The following is a 26,613-nucleotide window of genomic DNA, read 5'->3' as shown; positions in this document are numbered from 1 at the left end:
GGATAGTCAAGCTTCTCTCACAGCAGACCAAATACAGTGGCTGATTTTAGACGCTTTTAGATAAGACCAGTGTCTCATTTGAGTATCGACCGATCTCCAAAATGGCAGGAAACTTTACAGATGATGCTGCAAACTGAGCAGAAGTGCATATTTCTGACTCTAATTTCTGCAGGTGAATTTGGGATTAAATGCTTTCCGCTTCTGTCATGCAAAAAGGAAAACTGAAAAGATGTAGCTAAAGCCTCTCAGCAGCTACAATCTAGTCTGCAGCCTCACACCTTCACCGGATGTGATTGACTCTCAGATAAAAGCCTTTTCTTGTAAACTATCAAATTAACCACAAGCTGTTAAAGGCAGGGCAGCAGTCTGTTACCATCATCAAACCCAGACCAAATGGGTGGAGAGAGATTGCTGCTAAAACATTTTAGAATAAATTTATTTGCATAAACTTCATGAAAGAGAGGTTTGGCAAACATATTTACCTTGATTAAAGGCATAAAGTTACTCTTAGTCTCCAGATCACTATAGCTTGATGTTTAAAAAAAGAAAGCTTGTTTAAAGGAGGCTGAACTCCAAAGCTGTTCACTGTTAATAGCCGAGAAAATTATTTTTAGAAAGCCATTTTCAGCATTTCCACATGTTCAGCTGTGGACTGAAAATGGATTTCACACATCAAAAGCCTGAACAGTGCCTTCATTAACATGTTCCCTCCAAAGATGTGAATGACAAAACTTTGTATTGCAAAACTGAAAAGTCAACAAAACCAGAAGGCATTTAGCTCAACACATAAAAGTGCAAACTAACAACTGAAGGTGTCAAAACCAGGCTGCCAATCAGTTGGACAATCGGGATAAAAAGCAAGTCATTACTCGTGGTTAAATGTTCCATTTTCCTACAGTTCATCTGGAACTAAACGCCTCCATGTGTGGACTCTGCAGCACACCATCACCCACCCACCCAGTTCTGCCTTGTTCCTGGCAGATTTAACCCCCACCATGTCACCTAGACCTGCAGTCTTCATAACTCTAGTCTGTTCTCCAGTTAGACTGAGTTTTTAAAGCCTTTATTTTAAGAAAAAAAATCTTCCTTATTCTCTCTGATTTTGAAGTCAACACTAAATGGGGTGCAGGGAAGGGGTTCCATCTCAGAAAAGCAATTCAAATTCAGGTCTAACCACATTACGTCCAGATATTAATGTGCTCGGCGATAGGTCTTAAAAAGAAATTTACATTTTTTTCACATCAAATTTGATTTACAATTTTAGTCAAAATAATTTTTGGCTTTCATTTCTTAAAACAAAATTACAAATAACACTAAAATCTGTTAAACACACTTGTCAAACAAGATGGTGCACCACGGAAGTGCTGACATCAATCTGAAATACTGAATAGATTTTCCTCTAATTAAATTGACACATCAAATAAATTCAGTTAATCAATAAAATTGATTAATTGAGTTTAAGTGATTACTCTTCCATTTAGCACCTTTAGTCATCCCTGAACAAATAAATTAAATGGACTGATCTCCAGGCCCTATAATAAGGAACTGCATGCATTTGCACAGAAGAATGCATGTCTTGCATTCTGCAGCCAATCTTTTGATTAGGCCCATTAAGATGGCAAGCAGATGGGCTTAAAGCTGCGTGTGTTCATACACATCACATCCGAGGCCTAAACGGCACCACTGGTCCTCCATTATGGCTGGAGATGACAGAGCTCCCAGAGAGGCTGCGGAGAGGAGAGGAGGGCATGGCTAATGCAGGTAGGTCAGGGAGGGGCTGCAGGGTCAGAGTAAAATGCTTGGCTAATGTTCCTCTTTGCTGTTGAAAAGAAATCAAAAATCTGAACATCTGGAGTTTATCTGAGGCTCTTCTCTGTATAAACCTGATGTAACTTGATGCTTCAGCTGCTCTTTGGTTTCAGGAACAGCATTGTTCTTTATTACCAGTCTGTAGGTTAGCAAATACTGTACCTACAATACAGTGATATATTTCACACCAATTAATCTGATTAATTGATTAATGAAAGAGTCATCAATTAATTGTTATCTGGATTATAGAGACTCATAAAGGCATTTTGATGAAAGAGCTACACACTCAGGGCAGGAGTTAACACTGTACAAAACATAAATTAAGATGAAAAACCTTCTTTATCTGAAAATGTTGTACCCAAAACATTTAATTTAGCTTCAACTAGTTCAAACAGTGTAAAAATAATCTCACATTAAGCATGTTTAACTATCCAATTATTAATCAGTTAATTGAAAATCAGTAAATAATTTAGGCCTACAGTGTACTGATAAGAAGAAAGTCTTTTCACATGCTGATAAAAATATTTTTCAGCAGCACATACATCCTGTGCAACAAGTGATCAAGAGTTCACTAAAGGAAATTTGTTACTGCATTTCAGATTAGAATGTTTATTTTCTCACTTAAAAAGGAAATGGATTATTTGTATTTTATAAAGTATTTCTAATGTTGTATAAAATACACTTAAGTGGTTAAATGAAAAATTGGCAGTGTGTCAATTTCCTTATCCGATTAATCAGGAGAATAAGCAATAGAATTATCGATTGCTAAAATAATCGTTAGCTACAGCCCTAGTATTACCAATAATAAATATATCAGATAGGGGCCAAAGCTGACATATTTTTAAATATTTGCTACCAGCTGTTTCACTCTGCTGCTTTTGGTCTGAACTAGTACTTTTTTGAAGGATAGCTTTAATAAGTAATTTTATTTCCCGTTTCAGGTGTTTTGTTTATTTCTTTTGGATATTCAAAATGTCCTTCAGTTCCATTGTTAAATGTTAGAAACTTAATTTAACTGGTCTATATAAGGGTGTACTTTTCACTTGAAAATGGTCTCAAAACAACATTATTGATTATTGCAATCATTTCTGGGCCAATTTATTGTCCAGAAAAATGTGTTGTTGTGACAGGCTTTGTGTTAAATTATGAAATGAGACAAATGGATGTTCAGAACAAGGTAGCACATATAAATTCTTCAGACATGGGGGTCTGCTTCTCGGAACTCTTCTGAATGGCCGGTGAGCCTGTTGGCGTTCCCCCTCCAGCTCCCTGTGTGGGTGAACTGTCCCCAATTGTGCCACCTAAGACAAGGGCCCTATCGTGGTGGATGAGGGAAGCTTGAAAATGCATCTGATCCTTCAGACCTTTAGGTAAAAGCACAACATCATAATACCACGGCTATAAAGGCGGAGGAGTGACGTGGTAGTTAATGCCTTTCAACTCTTGCTGTCTTTGCTGTGGTTTCATTAAAAAATTATTTAGTTGCTATTTTTTAACACATTTTTTATTTAGTTTTTGTTTTCTTTTTTGTGTATATTTGGACTGTGAGTCTGTGTAATAAAATCTATCTATCTATCTATCTATCTATCTATCTATCTATCTATCTATCTATCTATCTAGCTAGCTAGCTAGCTAGCTAGCTAGCTAGCCAGCTTTTCAGTTTCCATTAAAATAAACATGCATGTTGCATTTATGACCAGCCTATGAGTCTGAAATCTCAAAGATCTCAGATTCCCTTCCAGTCCAGACCTTGCTCTCCAGATGTGGTGGCTTGGCCCACTCTTGTTCTCACCTCCCAGCCTTCGATGTGGGACTGCAGCTGCTCCAGAGCCTCCAGTTTCTCCATCTGCCTCTTGGTCTCGTTGATGTTGGAGCAAACGGCCTTCATGGCCTGCAGAGCCTCCTCCACGGCAGGGTAGTCTGCATGCTTCTTAGGAGTCCTTTTAAGTAGTTCCTACATCACAGAAAGAGGAAGTTCAGAGAATTAAGTAGATCCACTAAAAAAAAGCACACAACAGAGTTTCAGGGAGGTTTTTTAGGAGCATGACCTTTACCAGCCTCAGCTCCAAAACTACCACCAATGGCATAGGTAGAAATGTGTCTATCTAACCAAGTGTAACACTGTAATGTTAGATAAATCTGTGTTACCAGAAACTGAGAGGTCGTGGGTGGAGAAAAAGTAGGACAATGAGCGGGAATAGCTTAGCGGTCCAGACGTTTATTCAACCATCTTGCCAGAACACACAACAAAAAACCAAAAAAACCCGAGAACCTCCGGAGGAGGGGCCAGCCAGAAAACAACCTAGTAACTCCTCTTAAAGGCGCAGTACAAATCATCTTACATACTTCCCCCTCTTTAAATGAAATGTCCTCATTTCAAAATGAAGTTTCAAAAAAAAATAAAGAATGAAAATAAATCATTTCACCAAAGTTCATTTCATCAGTCTCTCATTGGGGCAAAACTCACAATACAACCCCATAAAAATCAACTGTTAACATTTTTTGTTTTTAACTGAACCAGTCTTTCAACCGCCCATATGAAAAACCAACTTTCGAACATTTTTTTTTTTTTTTTTTTATAACAGTAGTCGTTGTGGTCTCCGAACGGTCCGCCCATACCTGGTAGTAACTGCATCCCCAGAAGGTGGCAAGCTGGAGGGTGCTTGTGCAGGCTGATGGGAAACAAGTCCAGTTGAAATCCTTGGTGAGATGGTAGCGACATAGCAGTTTTTGATGCCTGGGCTGCAGCTGTTTGGCCAAACGACCAGGGCAATGACCCAGACAAGCGGTATATTTCTGCAGTGTATCCCGGTTTGGTGGGAATATCGACTGGGTGACATGTAGTGGCAATGCGTCTGTGGAACTACGGTAAGGTTTTAACCGATCATAGTGAATGACTTTGGTCGCAGCCTGAGGATATTTCTCATTCATCAGCTTGTAAAGGAGTCCCTTTTCATCCACAGATACAACCTTAAATGGTCCAGTCCAGTTGGGAGAAAGCTTTTGTCTTTGGGTGGTGGGGTCGTCTATCCATACCAGATCACCACAAGCATAAGGCCTAAACCTTGTGTCTTTGTTGTAGTAGTACTCTCGTTTTTGTCTTTGTTCTTCGCGATGGAGAAGAGCAGTTTCAAAAGCAGCATCCATCCGTGTAGCCAGTTCTGAACCATAGTTTTGTGGGCAATCAGAAACCATTGGTGATGAAACATGAATATTAGCAGGTAGTCGGGGTTCCCTACCATGAGCAAGGAAATACGGTGAGTACCCTGTGCTCGAGTGAGAGTAGAGTTGAAGGAAAGTACCACAGCAGGGAGGTAGTGGTCCCATTCACCTCCAAAGTCCTGAATGAGTCGAGCCAACTGCTCTTTCAGAGTCCAATTAAACCGTTCAACCATACCATTCCCTCTCGGGTGGTATGGGGAGGTTCTTTTCTTTGTCATCTGCAGCCTCTGACAAATGGTCTGAAGAATTTCAGACTCTATTGTCGCCCTTGATCTGACAACAGTTCCTCAGGAACACCATGTTCCGGAATGTATCGTTCACAGAGTAACTGTGCCACTGTGGTAGCCTTTTGATCAGACATAGCATAGGCATTTACATACTTGGTAAAATGGTCCTGTACCACAAGCACATATCTATTACCAAGAGAGGTAACTGGAAGTTCCGTAATGTCAGTACAGACCAACTGAAAATGGTCTGTCAGTCTGAATAGATTGCAAAGGCGCTCGATGCTTAGGTACAGCTTTTCGAAAAGCTTCACATGTCTTACAGAGATTACAAAAGTTTTCAATGTCAGATCTCATTCCTGGCCAATAACACACTGCCAATGCTTTCTTAAATGTGCGCTCAGCACTGTAATGACCAGAACAAGGATTACCATGGAGAAAATGCATTGTTTCTGTAACAAGTGCAGATGGAATTAACACTTGATAAACCTCGGGTTTCCCTGGTGTACTCTGTCCTTTGCGACAGAGCAAGTCATTACATGGAATAACTTAGGAAACTGCCACCACAATTTTCTCTGAACTCTACCCTTTACCTGTCTGAGGTAGGGACGTTTTCTTGTTTTCTACCCAGGAATATACTTCAAAGAAAACAGGATCTGAGAGTTGTGCCGATACAATGTCCATGTTATGATTGGATAATGTCTCTTGTAATGTGGCAAACCCCATTTTCACCTGTGCCCCATCCTTGTCCACACAACACACTTGGTACAACATTGGTCATCTCTGAACGTTTGGGGCTTGGGCATGGCCACTCAGCCAGTGAGACAGAACTTTCTGTATCACTACTTGAAGGGTGACCATCAGGTAATGCTGAAACTGTTGCCTCAGTTGAGTCCTGCCCCAACGGTATCCGCGACGTGGCATCAGCGTTTGTGTGTTTCTTGCCATCTCTGTGAATGATTGTCCATTGATACGGGTCCAACTCCAATGCCCAACGACCCCTGCGTCCAGTAGGATCATGCGTGACGTCCATCTTCCTTAAGCTGAGTAAAGGACGATGATCAGTGATGATTGTAAAAGGATTGCAACTCAGATAATGTTTAAAGTGTCTAATTGACCATACAATAGCATACAGTTCTTTGTCATAAGTAGACCACTTTCTCTCTGTTTTTGAAAGTACATGACTTGCAAAAGATACAACCCTTTCACATCCCTGTTGTGTCTGAGACAGTATGGCACCAACTGCAACATTAGATGCATCTGTGCTCAAAGTGAAGGGTTGATCAAAGTTGGGAAACGCCATTATTGGAGGAGAAGTCAGTGCATGCTTAAGTGCTTGAAAAGCGGCAGAACAGTCATCTGTCCATTCAAACACCACTTGTTTTTGGGTAAGCCGATGCAAAGGCTGAGCAATAAAGGCATATTTATGTACAAAACGTCTGTAATATGAACAAAGTCCCAAAAAGGCACGCACCTCTGTTGGTGAGCGTGGAACAGGCCAGTTACTGATGCGTTCACTGTTTACTGGGTCCAACGCCAGTCCATCTCGAGACACAATGTGCCCCATGTACTTTACAGAAGGTTTGCAAAAGTCACATTTCTTAGGGTTTAATTTCAAACCTGCTTGTCGAAAACGAGTGAGAATGTCCGTGAGATTGCTTAGGTGATCTTCAAAGGTTTTCCCCATGCAAATGACATCATCCAAATAAATGACACAGGTTGTCCAGTGAAGTCCTCTCAGAACAAGCTCCATGAGCCTTTGGAAGGTCGGAGGTGAGTTTTTAAGCCCCATTGGCATGACCTTAAATTGATACAAGCCGTCACCTGTCGTAAACGCGGTCTTTTGCCTGTCTGCTGGATCCATTTGTACTTGCCAGTACCCACTGGACATGTCCATGGTAGAAAAGTACTGAGAACCCGAAAGCGCGTCTAGACTGTCATCAACTCTCGGCAAAGGGTGAGCGTCAGTAATGGTGACAGAGTTCAGTTTACGAAAATCTACACAGAATCTGTAAGAGCCATCCTTCTTTTTCACCATGACTACTGGGCTGGCCCAAGGGCTCGAACTATCCTCTATTAAATCATGTGATTTAAGAGTTTCAACTTGGCGGCGAATTTCTGCCTTCATGGCTGGAGAGGTGCGATATGCTCTTTGTGAAATCGGGCTATCACAGTTTGTAGTGATTTTGTGTGTCACTATATCAGTTCTGCCAAAGTCATGTGGGTGTTGACTAAAAACTGCAAAAGAAGTCAGAGTGTCTGTGAGTTGCTTTGTCTGCAAAGGCGTCAGATCTGTGTCTGTACCATCTGCAAAAGAGATTATTTTTCGACTGTCAGGTGCTTGAGCAGCAATGTTACAGATAGAACTGTCCATAATGGTGAACTCACTCTGGCCCTCTGCTAAGACAGCATGAAAGTGCCCCACCTGTGTACCACCATGTAACATGACGTCACTCTGTGAAACATTAGCTACTTTAACACAAATAGAACCTCGTTCTACCCTGGCCACAGTCCATGCAATGCCAGCAGAAGACTGGTCGGTATAATGTGGTTCAAACACACCAATGTAGCCATTAGGTAAAAACCCTTTTTGGGGTGCATCCAAAGTAGCAGTGATGACCCTCTCAGACATAGCAGGAATGTTAACAGTGGTGGATACAGACACAGCAGTCAGGCAGGGAACATACAGATGTGGACTAACCAGTGGTACAGCTGTACCTGCTATGTTGCATGTCATGTTTCGAGTGTCAACAGTAATGCCATTTGCCACCATAAAATCCCAACCTAAAATGACTGGCTTTGTGCAGTTCCTGACAACTTGAAGCGTGTGTGTCATGAGCTTATCTGCAATATTTAGGTTCACATAAATAGAGCCTACAGAGTCAAGAGAATCGCCTGTGACACCAGTGAGGGGACAAACTTTTTACAATGGGTTTTCTGTACAGAGCAGGTGTACCCATTCTAAAGTCCTCACTAATGACTGAAACGTCCGCCCCAGTGTCCAGAAAAGCATGTACTACAGTGTCCTCAATAACAACTGACACATATCTCTTCTCTACGTCGGTCGAACCTGTAACGTCACTAGTAACCGTGTCATGATAGATGTTAGTGTCTGTTTGGGCTAGGGAGAAGTCAGTAGCTGGCAATTTGCCCTCATTGTCAGCTACTTGTAGTTTCCCTGAGCTTCGTTTGGATGTGAAGGGAACGGAAACGTACTCGCCCTGGGCTGGGTGAGTGTTTACGGCGGTCACTTTCATAGCGGGTAGGAGAGCGGCCACGACCAGAGAGGCCTCTGGTTTCAGATCCGTAGCCCAGTGTGTAGCGGTCAGATGATTCAGATTGGGTACGTAAACCCCGTTGGTTGTGTCCATCCTTCATATATGAACTGGGACCTCGGGGAGGTGTGTTTCGATCGTTTGATGAGGCCCTGTAACGTGGAGGGGACCCATAGTATCCATCTGACAAGTATTGGTCACCCCGGCGTCCAGCTGGAGTGGAGCTCCGATAACGAAATCCATAGTTGCGCCCGTCCTGTCGACGTGCATCTTCTCGTCCATAGTTGCGCCCGTCCTGTCGACGTGCATCTTCTCGCTGGCGGTCCATTGTCAGCTGCAGCTGTTCAACTCTGGCCGACAGTGTTTCAATAGTCTTTGCCATAGTCTTTAAATCATCTGCAGTAGCCGAGTGAACTCCTAGAGGAGTAGGTGAAGGAACCTGAGTTGACCAGCCAGGTGAGACAGCAGGGTAAACTGGTGGTGTAGACCAAGACTGCAAAGGAGGCGTGGTAGTGAAGACTCTACTAGCTTGGTGAGCAGTTTCAATCTGCATAGCAAACTGCAGAGCAGTCTCCAGCGTGTCAACGCCCTGCTCATGACATCGCAGCTGCAGGTATGGGTCCAGTCCAGCAATAAAGCGTCGAAATTTTTCTCCCTGTTTAGCATTATTACCATAAGTCGGAAAAGCTTCTTCGACCAAACGGCAAATCTCAGCAGCAAACACAGGAAGGGCTTCACCAGGAAGGCGACTGCGTGCATTAATGTAGCTTTGGAAAGTCGACAAATAAGCAGTTTGTCCAAAACGCTCTTCAGCTTATCTTTTGTGGCAGAATAGTCCGCTTTTTCTGCATCAGATAGGCTATCCCAGTAACTAAAAGCAGCACCCCCTAAACATGTAGGTAGCAGTTTCACCAAACTATCCTCTGTAGTATCGGGATCAGCAGCAACAGTCACTTCAAAACGTCTGCACCATTTTGAAAAATCCTCTTTTCCGTCGCCCATGAAAATGTGGCTGCACGGCTACTTGTAGAATGAAAAGGTAGTTGATCCCAATTATTACTTGCCATAGCTGGGCATTCGTCTCCGCAGTCGAGAGAGGAAAAGAGACAGGAGGGCAAAAAAAAAGAGAGAAAAAAAATTTGTCTTCAACAGCTGCTATATACGCCGCTCAACACGTGCAGCACGAGCTATCCGTGGTTAGCATGCTAACGTGTGCGCACCACTCCAATCGCTAAAAGCGTCCACAAACCCGCTGCCACCAGTGTAACACTGTAATGTTAGATAAATCTGTGTTACCAGAAACTGAGAGGTCGGGTGGAGAAAAAGTAGGACAATGAGCGGGAATAGCTTAGCGGTCCAGACGTTTATTCAACCATCTTGCCAGAACACACAACAAAAAACCAAAAAAAACCGAGAACCTCCGGAGGAGGGGCCAGCCAGAAAACAACCTAGTAACTCCTCTTAAAGGCGCAGTACAAATCATCTTACACAAGTTTAGAAATGAGTCATGACCGGAACTCAAACATAACCCTTTGATTTTCAGACTGTGACGACCGTGGTGCATCATTGTTGCAGCAGCTGCAGCCGTACCTTGAGCAGCAGAGGATACTTGCAGATCCTTTGGATGGGAGTGAGAAGGTAACCCTCCAGGGGAATGTCTGTGCTCTTCTTTCCTCCTAACAGCATGCAGTGCTACACAAGAAACAGAAACACATTTCAGACTTGTGTTTTCTGGATATGCAGTAAAGCAATGACATAATTATTTAATGAGAATAAACAAAAGATGTGAGAGGAGAAGAACAGCACTGGAAAGTAGTCCAGCTCCGCATATAGGATGTGAAAGTCTAACTTGGTTCCTTCCTGTGTCAATTTTAAACAAATTTCTGCCAGGGGAGGGGAAGTTGGTGGTGGAAGTGAGTTTAAGGCTAAGGCTGAAAATATATCACCTGGCGAACATACTCATAAAAAACAGCTATACTTCTATTATTATTTTATTGTTTATTTGACAGGGACAGATACAAAAAACACAGATCACGACAATCTAATGTCTGCTGCACGGTGTGTATAGTCAAAGACCAATGGACTAGCTGTGGCTGATTTATGGCTCTCGTGAATTTAAAAATTATTTAAAGCTGCAGAACTTTTATTAAAAAAAAATCTTCCTGACACATAGCAATTAAGTGCTACTTTGTGTTGGTCTCTCTTATAGAATCCCAATTAAAAACAATTGCAGTTTTGTGCTTAAAATGTGACTAAAAGTGAGAGGATTAAAATTTCCATCTTTGCAAGACACAGTACGCCGAAAAAAGTAAAAAAAACTGTTCTTTAAAGTGATTTGTTTCACATTTGTCTAAGATTTTATTTACTTTTTCAAAACTTCAGAAAAAGAAATTAGAGATGATTCACTGATCTAATGTAAGTTTTATAACATTAAAGATTCCGTGGATGTGCTTTGAAATTGTCGTGGGTACGTAGGCTTTAGTTAGTTATAGTTGTTAACATTAATTAGCTGTTGCTGTCATGTTTCAGTTGGCTAAAGACGCCATTTGCATCAGTCAATCAGGAAGCCAGTCTTTAGCAGATCAAAGACTGAGAAAAGATTTAAATATGTTTTTATTCATAAGGATGTTGTTTTATGAGATATGCTTTTCACACCTAAAGGTAAAATGTGATTTTAGAACCAAAAGTCAATTGCTGTTGTTATTGTGAAATTATGTTGAATATGTTTATTGTTTTCTTTCTGCATCATAAAGTAATTCTACAAATATCACAACTTTTAGTGTTTTAGCAAAATTAGAAATAATCATAAGATATAACTAATATTTTAATACAAATAAAATTGACTTCTTAGTTAATTTCTCCTAGAGTTTTGATTCTTTCAGCAAGACAGTCACACCCTGATCAGAACTCCTGCTAGCTAAACTTGATCCAGTCATTAAAACTGTACTTAGGTTCTGATCAAGGCATTTTGAAATGATTGCTATTTTGATTGCCGGACTAAGCTGAGCCAAACCCAGACACTTTATTTTAACTTTCTATATTTATGTGTGCAGCTTGCAGAACCAGATGACGGGATAGTGGCATTATGCAGCTGAACTTATCAGTCTGAGGTTCCTCTGTCAAATTGTTTTTCACTTTTTACAATGACATTCACTTCTTGTTTGTGTCACGTGACCTGCTCTGTCAGCAACAGTTGTCTAGGCAGAAGAAAGCTGTGCAAAGAGCACCTGAAACACTAATGATTAGCTGTTATGATGTTTAAAACAAAGAGTTTATGAAGCAGGAAAACCACAATGTAAGTTTTGTTGGAGCAGAATATAATAATTAATATGCACTTACAGTTGTAAATATATATTTACAACTGTAAGTTGTGGGCTACTGTGACAGTGTGGCAGAGTTGTCGTCTTGCAATCAGAAGGTTGTAAGTTCGATTCCAGCTTCCTCCTGCCATATGTTGATGTGCCTCTGGGCAAAGCACTTAACCCCAAATTGCCTACCGGTCTGTGTATAAATGTGTGTGCGAATGGATGGATGTGACTCTAGTGTAAAGCGCTTTGAGTGGTCAAAATGACTGGAAAAGCGCTATCTAAGTTCAGTCCATTTACCATATTAACCTAATGGTCAAAACAAAGAGTAAACATGCTAGCAATAGCCTAGCACTGCACTATAGGATTTAACTGTGACTGTGTGGGAAGGTCAAGTATAAGCTGTTCTGTAGAAAACTGGATAGTGAGCCAAGTGGAACTGTGGTCTTGTATTTTATTGCACTTTAATGCCTTTTCTTAAATTAGAAACAAATCTTTGGCTATTTTGACAATCACATTAACTACTGACACTGCTATTATCAAAACATAGTAAAAATGGTGACAATTATGATATAAATTTAAACTTCAGAGAATCTTGTCTTCCATTAAAAGTGATGAAAAATACTTTTACAAAATCCCAGACCCATTTAACAAAATCGTAACCTATGAAATATTTTTTTTTTCTCAGAGCAATAATAAACTCTTCCTCAGAACCGGCTGAAGCTTCTGCTTCTTTGGAAGTGGACGAAGGTCTTGGTTGGTGTGCTACCAGCCAGTGGAGCAGAAAATGATCAAAAGCCAAATTAGATAAACCACTGAAACGTTCTCCAGAGGAAAGAAAGCCTGGAAATCACTTTGAAGCATTGTGATCACATGGCAATTTCTTTCAAACATAGCTGGAGAGGCTGAATGGGCTTGTAAAAGCATTAAAGAAAAAAGTCAAACTAACCTTTTCAATATCTCAGATGTCTGCTGTTTTAAATTGTTCCCTTTTACACCCCGATTCCTACTCCAATTTCTACAAACTTCCTTTTCTCTCTCATCGTCTTTGTATTTTTAATCCACCAGCCTGAAGCCACCAGTCACTCCACTCACCCTTCTAACCTAATTTTCTTTCAACTTCACTTCTCTCTTAGCTCACAATGCCATTAGCTTCTCAGTTCGATGTACAATTTCAGAAGCTCTCATCACAGTTGAAAAAAGAAATTCACTATTGAAAGAAATTCAAATTGTAATACAATTTACAGAAATATTCAAAAAGAGATACTGATGACACATTTTTGGTGGGTAATTAAAGTTAAAATATATATTTCTTCCTGTACTACTACAAAGATCCCTGCCGGATCAAAATGGAGTTTATTTTGTGACTTCAGTTTTATTTTATTTGACTGAATTCTGCTACACAGAAACACATCTGATAATTGTTTTGATGCACAGCCAGATGTTGAGTAATGGTTTTATTTTGGAAGCATCTGAATCATGCACCGGTTCACAGCTGGTAATCTGCACCCAGGAGAAGCAAAAATAAATATTTTTAAAAATCCAGCGGATGCATCAGCCTTGATCCCCTGGATGTCATGGAAGCAGTCGGACTGCGACAGACGTGGGGGGCTCAGAGTTCACGGCCTGTCCAGTTATGGCTGACAACAATCCACAGCTGGCTGATCCCAGGATGACTTCACTGCCTGGGAGTCGGGGACCCCCTGCTCTTGACCCCCTTGCACCATTTTAACTTCATTGTCCAGTGCCCAAAAGATTTAGGTGTCAAAACATGGAAGCAGCTGGCAGAGGAAGCACTGCAAGTGTAACAATACACAAAAGTGACCTTGACGACGGTTGCTTCCTGTCCAGGCAGGAAGAACCTCCTGACCTTGTTATGGTATCTGGCCTTTATTCAAGTGTTAACATGTAAATGGAGGTGATAGGAGTGGTGAAAACGAGACAAGATCACAGAAAAGAGTCAGGATATTAAGCAAATTTAGGTCAAAGGAAAAAAAGAACTGAAAAATATTTAAGAATATAGAAACAATTACCCAGAGGAAAATCAGCTCTGAAGTCATCCAGAGTCTAACAAAAGTGTTCACAATTTCTCTGAGGTTACAACCCAAATTTTAATGTATTTTTATAACGGACAAAAAACATGCATAAACGAAACCTCAGTTTGACCCCTGAATAAACAAACAAAGAAAGACTTGAAAATAAGGGATATGGCGCATGCTGTGGCGGCGCAGGCATTTAACACGCCCCATGTTTGGAGGCCTCAGTCCTCGACACAGACGTCGCGAGTTCGACTCCCAGTCCCAGAGACCTTTGCCACATGTCTTCCTCCCTCTCCTTGCCTTTTTTCCTGTCTGTCTACTATATAAAATACAAGCCACCAGCACCGCAAAAACTCTTTGGAGAAAATAAAGGATATATATTTTATCTTACCAGTAAAAAGGTCCGTATGTTGGGAATCTTGTTGAGCTCCATCAGAAGTCGCAAAGCCTTCTCATGGTTACTGCAGTACTCGCCGTAAACTGAGAAGCTCTGCTTCTGAAAACAGCAGAAAAGCAGCTTTTTAAATGGCCGTCCAAAACATTTCACCTGTGAGTTTACAACTCAAAGAATCAAACTGTAAATGGCTGAAAAGGAGCTGAGGCTTTCAAAGTGTTTTACAAATCAGAATATGAAAAGTGAGTCATCCACCATTAGCTGCAATTACAGCTGCATGTCTTCAAACATGTATTATGTACCAGCTGTGTGTTCTTGTCTGAGAACACACAGCATATGCTCTTGAATGAAGAGCATATGCTGATGGCAGTTTCTTAAAAGTTTTTCTAGAAATCCTCAATTGGATTTATGTCTGCACTTTGACTAGGGCGTGTTTAGTTATGTTGTTTTGGGTTTTTTTTTGTTTTGTTTTGTTTTGTTTTTTTACTTTTTGAAGTGTACCACCAAATGTTAACATAGGCTTTTGAACAAAATACACTGGGAAACCTCAGAATACAAAATTCACACACTCTTAATGCAAGTCATGCATTTAAGCATGTTTACAAGATGTGGAGCATTTTGCCACGTTGCTGTGGGCTGGCAGACGCAGCTCTAAATTTGTTGTTGTGGTTTTCTGATTGGCTGAATACAGGTTTCTTTTTAAAACACATAGTGAGAGTTCCCTCAATCCAGACTGCCATTAACATTTATCAAAGTTCGACATCAGGTTAATAAACAGTGTGTGTGTTTGTGTGTGTGTGTGTGTGGGGGGGGTGTGTGTGTGTGTGTGTGCGTGTGTACGTGTGTGTGAGTGTGTGTGTGTGTGCGTGTGTGTGTGTGTGTGGGGGGTGGGGGGTGCTTAGGCATGTGCTGATGCTGTTTCTTGTATTTGTTACAAACAGGAACGAATGATTCATCAATGTTTGTATAAAGGCAGTCAGAGACCATGTGTATATTATAACAGCTGATGCTCTCAGTGCTGTTTTGGATCAGAATCTTCTGCCAGATGCTGTCAGACTGCAGTAAACAATGTTTGCCCTTCACATTGGACTGTGATTGCATCATTTTGAAAATATGCATTTAAATGAGAAAGTCTTAATGAGATCAATTTTGTGTAGGAAGAAAAGTAAATAAAATCAAAAATCACTGTTAAACAGAAGTTACCCTTTTTCTTAAAATTATTCCAATCTTTGCACTTCAGATGTTTGACTGTAGCTGTGTTTACATTGGCCAGAGTTGTGCAAATTGAAATAACAAAAAATAAATTTGCTTTATGGAAACATGGCAATACAAACCCCACCAAAAAAACAAACAAAAAAAACTCGGTAGTCCATTTTGTGTTTTGTAGTTTTGATGTTTTTCAGACAATGTGCAGCTGAATCCACCACAGTTTTCAGCATCACAGTTCATTAAAAGTTCTGTTTGTAATTCCAACGAATTGAATCCTTCTGCAAAATTACCGACTAATATTTCCCCAAAACGCTGCAGATAGAGCCGCTCCCAAGTGGGTGGGACTTATTGCTCTGATGCCTGACTCCTCTAATTGGCTGATAGATGTTCAGCACTAGCACCACCATGGCTGATTTATGACTATATCTCATGTAACTGTTTAAATCCAGTGTTTTTAATGACTTATCATGAGAACAAGCTTATTCACATGTGATAACAATTTAATTTCTTATTTAATGGAAACACCACAAAATAGTTTTGTTTTTTCTATATTAGTAAAATATAGACAAAGATATGCGTACATTTGTAATGTAAGCGCAAATAGTGGCTTTTAAATTGTGTCCATTAACCTCTTCAGGACAGAGTATGCAGCTGAAGCTTAGAGCAGCAACCAAGCTCCTGTAGTTTTAGATTTCACTTACAAGGCTGTTTCAGATGACAGTTTCAGTTTCTACATGTCAAGATTAGGCTCCACTCTTTACATGGTTTCACATCCTACTAGCTACCTATACTTAATGGGCTTTAAACAGCAACAGGCTGTGTATTCAGCTTCAGCCTGTACTACGCCGCATGAATAATACATCTGAAGCTGCAGTGTGTTTTCACAAGACCAGGTGTTGCATTTCTTCTTGTAACTGAATCGAAATGCCAGTCTGACAAAAGGTTCTGCATCCGTTGCAGTTGGTGGTTTGTTGCATAGCATGATGCATCACCTAACATGAAAATGAGGAAGTGCTACATCTTGGGATGTTGTTTATTCATTTCCACTATGACATACAGCAAACAGAAAAGGAGAAGTGAGAGAGAGGACGTCTATGGATGTTGGTACAATAAAGTTTCATCTTTCAGGTTTTATGCATGCCTGTATTTCTACACTTTGCGTAATCAATAAAAGGTTGCTAAAGCCTGAACTGGAATGAACGCTTCACATTCCTGGAAACAAAGAGCCAAATATATTCATTCTGAGCTTTATAAGGTGAATATTGGAAGGAAAAAATGCCATGATCTCCTGTTTAAATGACAGTTTGCCAATGGAAGATTGGCCAACTGAAGTGTGATTTCATAAGTTGTAAATAAATACTAGATTGGGTTCACATTACTTACTTTTGAAGTCCAGAGTATGTCTCTCAAAACGTCAGTAATATACCCTGATTTACAAAACTACTCTTATTCCTTTAAGCATTTCACATTTTGACAAGTTACATCCAAAAGTCCTTTCCTGGGATTTTATGTGACACACAAACACAAAGTAGATGAGTGAATGCACAAATATTCAATGGTTTTCCTCCAGGATTACCAAAACGTTTATTTTCAGTCTCATCTGAGCAGTGCACCATTTGTTTGTCTTATTTAGAGGTATTTGAGTGCAGGACATCAGAAGAGCCACACAATTTGGATTTTTATTTTAAAAAATTATGTACAGTTTTCTTTACAATTCACAATTAAAAAACAAAGTTGACATGAACTCAGTAGTACCACTTTTATACTGAGAGATTTTTAACATCAGTCATCAGTCATCAAAAAACATAAAATCCCCCAAAAATAAGAAAATGAAAAAAATGGTGGTTGCTACATGAAGAAAATAAATTAATACTAATCATAATAATAATGATTATGATGATTCATAGGCATGTAAACCCAATCTGTGATTACAGTTATCATGACTTGCTGAACTTGTAGTAACTCAGTCCAGACTTAATCAACCTTCAAATCTTGTTTTTGATCAGGCTCATTGGTTTGTTCCTGAGTAAAACAGAACCTCTACGAGGTATTTCTCTTCCATGCATCAGGACAACTCCACACTCGATTCAGAAGACCTTAAAGTAGCTTATTTATGAAACTGGGGTCAAAAAAATATTTCTGCAGTTCTTCCTGAAGTCCAGGGGCACTGTGAAAGACATCACTTATGCCAAAATAACTCAAAGGCTTTGGCTGTTCCTTTGATAAACAATCTGTATTTAAATTCTTAGTCACTGGAATGTTTTTCTGAAGACTCAGATGGGAGCGCGGGATCTCACAGAGGGAAACGTGTCGAGTCAGAGTGTAGTGGGCAAAGGTAGGGGAATTTAGAAAATGTAGACTGACATGACTGTTTGGCTCTTTCAGCCTCACTATATATACATGGCCCAAAATGGAGCAAACAATGGTGAAAAACCTCTTCGACATGAATCATCTTTTTCATAATTGCGCGTGTATCTGGGTGGTTCTGTAATCCTGGAGCTAATGCAAGCCTTAAGCAAAGATTACTTACATTGTAAAAATGTAAGGATTTTTACATCTAAGTATTTACGAATAAAGTAAAAAAAAAGTCCTTGCTAAAAAGAAAATTGCAAAGAGTTTTAAGCTGAAATAAATAAATAAATTTATCTCTTTCTGAGCCATCTCACCAGCGTCTGACTTTAAATAGCTTTGAATCTTCCCGATTCTCATTGTGCTGTTGAACAATGCCGGAGGTTAATCCCAGTCATGGTGTTGACCTTTGGTGGAGGTCAAGGGCCGCAGTCAGAGGGCGCCAGATGGGCTGAGCGATTGGCCAAGAAGGAGACAAGGCTCATGGAACTGTAATGCAGGTGTGCTCAAATTTTTTGAGACCAAGATCTACTTTTTCTCTCAACAGCCGGCTGAGATCGACCTCATGACACGAAGACATAAAAATTGTAAATTAAACCCTATTGACTCATTTTTTATGCAAATATACATCAGTTATATCAGAAAAAATAAAGTTAAAGAAAACCTAATGCAGTTTCTTCCTCAGTGAGATTCAGACACTGGGAGCAGGTTACTGGTTTTTCAGTCACAAGCTAGTTGCAAACCTGAGACCAGCAGGTGTCAGTGAGTTATGGTACATCTAAAACTTGGTTTGATGACGTCAATATGAGAAACTACAGACTAATAGGAGGAACCAAAGAGCTCTGCAAAGGTAAAGGCAAATCTTCTGAATTTGGGATATAATTAATTTAATTTCACAAAATTATCGTGGTAGAAGCCATTTGTTTGTTAAAACTTAATCAAATATATTTTGAATTCTTATTTGAATCCTATTTGATGTTTGTTGTGATGTTTACTGCAAACGAACGAGGTAATTAGTCCAAGTTTGTATTTTTTTTTTTAACGTTCAGAAACTACAGCGGCTGTGATGAACCACAGCAAAGATAAACAAAGGTAAACAAAGGTGAAACAATCTGAACAGGTAATCAACTCAGAACCACTCACACCTTGTTACTCTCTTTCTCTCTTTATCGCTAAGCACACCCGTTGCCATGGCAGTTGCCCTGCAAGCCGAGCAAAATTATGTTAAAAACATTCAGTCCGTTTCAATATCAGATTTCCAGGCTTGATATTTAGTTATCAATTATTAATGAGCCTCCCCTGAACATAGCGCTGGCTGAATATCTCATTTAAACTCCTGCTCTGCTTGTCAGTCGGTCTTTGAGTTGCTTTTTTATTTGTTAATTAATTCTGGAACGAAACCTAACAATAATTACTGAGAATATTGATTTTAACACGTTTTGTTGATTTTTTTAATCATTCTATAATGAAGCTACAAATGTTTAGGACCTTAGTGAATATTTTGATAAGCCTGTCAGAAGAGGAAGTGCTGGTTTCAGTGTCCTGGCCGCATTCAGTTTGTCACCTGCTGCCGAGATCGACTCAAAATCTTCCTGCAATCGACCGGTAGATCGCGATCGACGTATTGAGCATCCCTGGTGTAATGAATATGTGAACAGAGCTGCTCTGGCAAAAGCTACAATTCTGAATGGAAAAAGTGAAAATCTGGACAATGCCATTTGTGGCAAAGCCACAAAACCTGTAATAATTTTCACATAGTAAAACCAAAAAAGGAGTGTAAAAGTAAAAAAAAAAAAAAAAATAGACTGATTGGCATATAGAATGTCGATCTGCTTCTTGATTGTTTAAAATTTCACCGAATGAGGGTTTGAAATTTTGAGTTCCAGCCAAAAAATGTGTTTTGTGACAACTGACTGACCTTTGTCCCCAGAAATATAATCAGTTCATAATAGAGTCAACTGACACATATGTGTCAGTTGTAACCAAATTTCCTCCAGGTGTTTCCAAGATAACATATTCAGAGACTGTGGAAGTTCAGAGACGCTCACCTTGACCTGTGACCCACAAAATCCCTTTGGCTTACTATGCAGCAATATGGATTTTTCTCAAACACAACTATATTTCACTGAATAAAGAACATTTGTAACACATTTGAACATTGAACAAGAAATTTATATCCTGTCAGAACTATTTTCTGATCTCTTGCTAGCGTAGATCCACATTAGTTGGTATTTCATAAGCTGCCAGGGCTTTTTCCTGAGATATAAATTGTTTTAAGAAGGTAAAGGTCAGCTCTGGTTTTATGTATAACCATCAGCTTCAGACTGCAGAACCTTCACCTGTTCATAACCCAGAAAAGTAAGAAGATTAAAACCATAATATTTCTCTTCAAAATGAGGTTTGTTCCCTGAATTACAATCTGGTTGTTGTTCTAGTCAAAGCTGATGGTATGACCCCCAGATCTGGTTGACTTCCTGTATCCATGTCTCATTTTGAAGTAAGAGAGGAAGTGGTTATTGAGTCGCTGTGAGCTTGTGTGACAAGCTAGAAGTTCAATGTCAAGTTGGCTGATGAAGAAGCCTCCTCCATTTTAAAATCTTCTATGATGCGTTTGCACTCTGTATTTACTGGGTTTAAGATCGCCACACTACTTGCTACCTGCCATAAAAATGCTTAGCTATTCTATCCTTATTTTCATAGTTTAATCAAACACTAAATATGCCTCAAAAAGTGGAAACCACCTGGGAGCTAACGCAAAAACTAATATGTATGTCAAGTTTTTCTTTTGAATATTTTAGAAATGAAAATCAGTGAAGAGATGAATCTGAGAATACTGAACCGCGAGCAAAAAACAAACAGCTCTGCTAGCCGTTAGCTGATAATGGTGATAAAACTGACATCTTTTTCACAATATCGCATCTTGACGAAACATAAAGACCTTTTATGTTTTTCAAGAGATCTGGGAAGCAGTCAATGCCTTTATTTTTCTACACAGATAATATGAGATTTACCTGAGTTCCAGTAAAGCAAAGCTCAAGATTTACAAATTTGTATTATGTTTTCCAGCACCTTAAAATTAGACAAACAAAAAATGTTATAATTGGAGAAGGCAGGCTCTTTAATCAAACATATACTCTATTTGGATTGACAGGTTTTTTCCAAGAATACTGTTAAATTCTTGTTTAGTGGTCTATCGTGTGACCTGAATGCACATTATCAGTAGGGTAAAACTAACCTGTCTCACGACGGTCTAAGTCCAGCTCAACATAAGCTCATTTTACAACCCTGAATCAACATCCTGAACTATTGTTGATGTGTCTAACACCAGTCAAATGAATTAAAAGCTCTGCTGTAAAGATCAATTCTATTTCAGGTAAACCAAAATAAATTCTCATCTTTCAGTTTTTTCCTTTCCACCGTCAGTCGGAGAACAAAGAGATGGAAAACAGCATGCGTTAATCATTTCTCCACCCTGGCACTAGGTCTTGCACGCTAACACCTCACACATGTGTGCAGGTGCATCGTGATGAGCTAATTCTGTGACAGATATTAAATGTCATCTGTGTCACAAGCGGATACCAGACAGATTGTGTCTGACTGTGAAATTACTCCACAACAATGTTTGAGCTTCTCAGAAAAAGCTAAGGCCATCTGTGATCCAGCATGCTGTATCTAAAAAAGTGAAACTCAGGCTGTCTGTGCTCCTGTTGCCTGGGCAGAAAATATTGATGCTGGCATATTTTGTCCCTCAGTGAAAGTGAAGACAAATTATCAGAGGGACAAATGGAGGGGAGAAAGAAGGAGCTGGAGCCAGGGACAATGTTCCTGCTACCAGCAGGAACATTGTCCCTCTGGCTGAGTGACACATCATGTCTTCTTTCCCAGACAAGGCCCTTCTTTGTTTGTTGCTTGGGGGCCAAACGAGTTCATCCAGAGGGGAGCAGCAGCAAAGGGGGGAGTGTGGGGGGGGCTTCATCAAGGTTCTTTGTTTGTTGGTTTCATGGGGGGAGCTAGTGTGTCTTGGACTTTCAAATAGTGATGGAGTGGCAAAAGAGGAATACAGAATCACCAAATGATGAAGACTCTGTGCAACTGATTTGGTTTGTGGGGCTATGAGATAAGAAAAAAGACATTTTTCCTGCATCTAAGGTTAAGGATGAAAACGAGTTTTTGTTTTATGTCTGTGCTTTTGAATGCAGAGTTCATGTATGCGAGGTCAATCCATATGGCCTTCTGCTGTCCTCTGCTTTCTGTGTGGACTTACGAACTGCAGGAACAAGTGGCCCAGCGAGTGGTTAGGGTGAGGTTCAGGCTGCAAGCCGGCCTCCAGAGCAGAGAGCACCTTTCTGTGCAACTCCAGGATGTCCTCGATGTTGGAAAACAGGATCTGTGTGTGGAAAAAAGAAATATGTGAAGAAAGGGAGATGAACAGAGGGAGATAAGATAGACTATATTAAATGTTTCATCTAAGGATTTATTTGTGAGAATGATGCCTGTCACAATAACAAACGTTACTAGATAAATGCCCTCCGAAATTATTGAGATAAACAATAATATTGTTGTTTTGAGACCATTTTCAAGTAATATAATGGTAATTACATAATAATGCAAGATTACATTGTTAAAGGCCAATAAACTTTAAATTCTAACAAATATTTAATACTGGAACTTTAAGGCATTTTACATATCCAAAACAAATAAACAAAATTACAGAAACAACAAATACAATTAATTATTAAGTCTTTATAATATAAAAAAGAAAAAAAAACTTTCTGTTCCAGAAAATAGATACTTGAGCCCAAAGCACCAAACTAAAGATTTTTATCATTCAGTTTTTGCCAGAAAGAGAGAAAAGAGAAAATCAATTAATCACGTCAATGGAAATTATTGAGCCTGTGATAAATTATCATGTGATTAATTGATTTATTGTTTATTACAATAAGCCTAAAGGGAACTGTGATATATTTTTTAAGATGTGTACCAACTAAGCTTTTCATGACTGATACCAATCAGCTAACCTGTCCATTATTTAAACTGATTCCCATTTTTTAAGAACTATAATATCTGGGAAAATGTACTGCAGGTGCTTAGACATATTAGAGTTTTAAACCAGACAGAACATGAAGACATTACAGTACTATGCCTATTATGACATTACAATATTATGCCAGACAGAACATGAAGACATCACAATATTATGCCAATAATAAGTTCTTTATCTCAAGTTTCAGAAATTCAAAAAAGTACATCATTGCGTATACAAATGATTAATACTTATCATCTGCATATATTTATATATAAGTATATGTACATGTAATGGAAAACAGGATTTCTTAGTTTGGATGACTCTTTGAATAGGATAAGAAATTATCTAATTATCTAAGTTTGGCTGGTTGGTTACTAATCACAGGTGATCAACGAAAAATTGGTTAATTCCGATTTCTGGCCGACCGATTGGTAGATCTCAAGCATTGTATGTTTGCGTTAGGCTTTTGGGGGCTTACCTTGACGTGTTCAGGTGAAAGACACTGTTGGTCATCTGGAATTTGCCTGATTCTCTGAAGAAATGCCTGAAGAGAAAACAGAAACAGATACTTAAAAACAGAACATTTAATTTAATGTGAATGAAGAAACGTGGGGGTCTCAGAGGCATCTGGGTCAGTAAAACGGAACAAGACAAACTTCCTGCGGTTAAGTAGTCCAAGAGTGCCAACTCCTTGTTTCAGATGTAAGGCACATGTCTTTTCTTCTTTAAGGAAATGGATACTATGCAAACAGATTCTGTCAGAGGCTCTGCAGAAAGAGACACACACACAGGCTTATCTGCAGAAAGTCATCTCTCAGTTGTTTTCCTATTGTTGCACAGAACTATCCATTTAATAAAAATATGTTCAACACCTTTCCTCAGATTCCTTCCCAACAGTTGGAATCTGAGGCACCCAAGTATCAGTCAGACCAAAATTATTGCTTCTGTTACAGCATCTCTAGAGAAAGATGCTGCAACAGAATCACATCACGGTGAGCTTTACTTGTGCAGGCATATGTATTGTCACCTACCAATCAGGATGTGACAAAAAAAGGGGAGAAAGGAAGTGAATCTGCCAACAGTTTCTTTTTTTCATCTTCCTCATTTCTCTCCCCATCATCACAGTTTGACAGGCTGAACCTTCCCTTAATCTGTTTCATCTCCAGACACTAATCGGATCTTAAAAAGGAGACGACATGGATCCCATAACCAACCCATGAACCCCTTCACCCCCAACCCACTTCTTCTTCCTGTTTTGTCTCCAGCTTTCAAAGCCTCAAGGCTGAAAATCAATATCCTGTCAGGTGCTTAAAGGGAGCTGATGAACCTGGCTCCATAGATGAATGGTAGAAGTGAAGCTCAAGGTTATTGACCTTTTTACCTCTTATTTGAGGCATACAAATAATTCACATTAAATATAAATAAATAAATATAAATATATTATATTTATTAGAAATAAATAAACAAATATAAACAAATGTGTATTTACTATATATATATATATATATATATATATATATATATATATATATATATAAAACCATTTTTGGTTATATATGGTTATGGAGGCCCTCATCCTGGCCGCCCAGGAACAGGCCCTAAACACCAGAGCAATAGAGGCCCAGATCTACCACACCAGACAAGACCCAAGGTGTAGGTTGTGCAAGGAGGCCCCTGAGACAGTCCAGCACATCACAGCAGGGTGCAAGATACTGGCAGGGAAAACGTACATGGAACGACATAACCAAGTGGCAGGCATAGTGTACAGCAGTGCTTCTCAATTATTTTCCGTTACGCCCCCCTAGCAAGAAGAAAACTATTCGCGCCCCCCACTCCCCACCGTGACTATCCATCTCTGCATAACATTTTTTCATTAACATTAAAGAAAAAAAGAAAGACATATGGTCAAACTTACAAAGAATAACTTTATTAAATCGTGTTTTAAGTCTGCAACAGAAAAGATTTTAAGTGCATCAATGCCTGAAATTAAAAATAAATAAATCCATGTCTACTGCTGCAGGCAATATCAGCTCCTCTGCTATGGTGTGGGCTTTTTGCACTGCGCAATTTGGTACGCCACCTTATATGATGCTAGCAGCACTCGATGGTTTACTGAAGTAGCCTTCACAAAGCGGGATGACTGTTGGCAATATTCAGCACGTTTTCGCTGAAAAAACTCTAGCGGCTTATCGGCGTGATTGGGATGTAACGTATTTAAGTGACGCGCTAATTTATTTGGCTTCATGCTGTCCGCTGCGAGCATTTTTAGACACAGCAAACACACCGGTCTTTCCTCTTCTCCAACTGTAGTCACAGTGAAGCCAAGCGCTAAATACGCTTCGTCGTATTTCCTCTTCTTAGCTTTCGGTTGACTTTCTGTTGTCTCATTATCTTTGTCTCTCTCCGCTTTTCTTTTCATTCCTGTTAAAAACTTTTTCATGTTGGGGGTTGTTGAATAACGGACGCCATAGACAGAACGCAGTCGGAGCTTTTTGTTGACGTAACACTGCTAACCAAGGCAAACCTGTTGTCTTGTAAGTCGTAAAATGTTGCACTGTCGCAAACGTGACAGAAGTAACAATGAGAGCGCCACTGCCGCCTACTGTGCGCAATTACACTTTATACTAGTACGGCCAAAAAAAAAGCCTGTTCCCCAGGATCACACGCGCCCCCCCAGGTATCGCACCGCGCCCCCAAAGGGGGCCCGCCCCACTATTTGAGAAGCACTGGTGTACAGCAACATCTGTGCAGAATATGGACTGGAAACCCCGAGATCAAAGTGGGGAACACCCCCAAAGGTGGTGGAGAATGCCAGAGCTAAGATCCTGTGGGACTTCCAGATCCAGACAGACAGAATGATCTGTCTGTCTGGAAACAGAGGAAAGCCGTTGTGGTAGATGTAGCAATACCAAGCGACTGCAACATCAGGAAAAAGGAGCACAAGAAACTGGAGAAATACCAGGGTTTCAGGGAGGAACTGGAGAGGGCCTGGAAGGTGAAGACCACAGTAGTGCCTGTGGTCATCGGGGCCCTCGGGGCAGTCACCCCCAAACTGGAGCAGTGGCTACAAGAGATCCCAGGAACAACATCAGACATCTCAGTCCAGAAATGTGCAGTCCTAGGCACAGCCAAGATACTGCGCAGAACCCTCAAGCTCCCAGGCCTCTGGTAGAGGACCCGAGCTCAGAGGATAAGAACCACCAGAAGGGAAACTTTTTTTTTTCATATCTAATACTGCTTACACTTTTTAGCCTATAAAATATGAAATATGCAATATGTGGGAACTAAATGCCAGATTTGTCTATTGGACATTATTCCTAACACTGCAGCTGACAAGTGATGCTGACCATAGCTCCTTCTGAATAAAAATACTCCTAAACAGAAAACATAATATTTCCTATAAGTAAGAGAAAAGTGCATCAGCCAGCTGACTAGCAGTACGCAGCAACAGGCAAGGGAGGGACAGTGCTGTATAATGTTTTGCTCAACACAGCCAGACGAAACCTCTGGTTACTTCGACATTAAAGAACAATAAACCACAGGGACTCGTGATTTTCAAATCTTGGTACATTTGTTCGAGTGCTTCAGTTTTAAATAAATATATTATTTCAAAACATTTGCTAAAAAGTGTGATGGTGTTTCATAAACCCAATAACCAGAGAAATCCAGAACAATACATTAATAACTCTGATCAATACTGTGTAAACCAAAAAATAAAACACTGTGGACATCTAAGCAATCTCTGTTTTATGTTTTCCATA

The 26,613-nt window shown here is 39.9% G+C and overlaps 1 protein-coding gene across 4 annotated transcripts in view; it reads right to left on the bottom strand.

Moving 5' to 3' along the window:
- The window catches only part of prex1 (phosphatidylinositol-3,4,5-trisphosphate-dependent Rac exchange factor 1), a 99,593-nt gene that overhangs the window by 57,810 nt on the left and 15,170 nt on the right, over positions 1-26,613 (bottom strand). For 2 of the 4 annotated variants that reach the window (XM_055048692.1, XM_055048694.1), the window contains exons 1-6: positions 25,137-25,520; positions 23,331-23,396; positions 22,091-22,213; positions 14,266-14,370; positions 10,121-10,222; positions 3,602-3,763 (exon numbers count right to left, since the gene is read on the bottom strand). In XM_055048692.1, coding sequence (XP_054904667.1) covers positions 3,602-3,763; positions 10,121-10,222; positions 14,266-14,370; positions 22,091-22,213; positions 23,331-23,396; positions 25,137-25,292 — 714 coding nt within the window. In that variant the 5' untranslated portion in view covers positions 25,293-25,520. Of the gene's footprint in view, positions 1-3,601; positions 3,764-10,120; positions 10,223-14,265; positions 14,371-22,090; positions 22,214-23,330; positions 23,397-25,136; positions 25,521-26,613 lie in introns of those variants that run through there. The other 2 variants (XM_055048693.1, XM_055048695.1) reach the window with 1 other exon arrangement.

Source organism: Poeciliopsis prolifica, unplaced genomic scaffold (genome assembly GCF_027474105.1).
Source record: "Poeciliopsis prolifica strain line A6 unplaced genomic scaffold, Auburn_PproV2 SCAFFOLD027, whole genome shotgun sequence".
Taxonomy (NCBI): domain Eukaryota; kingdom Metazoa; phylum Chordata; class Actinopteri; order Cyprinodontiformes; family Poeciliidae; genus Poeciliopsis; species Poeciliopsis prolifica.
Note: the sequence above shows the minus strand (reverse complement) of the source record. Positions and strands in the feature narration are given on the sequence as shown.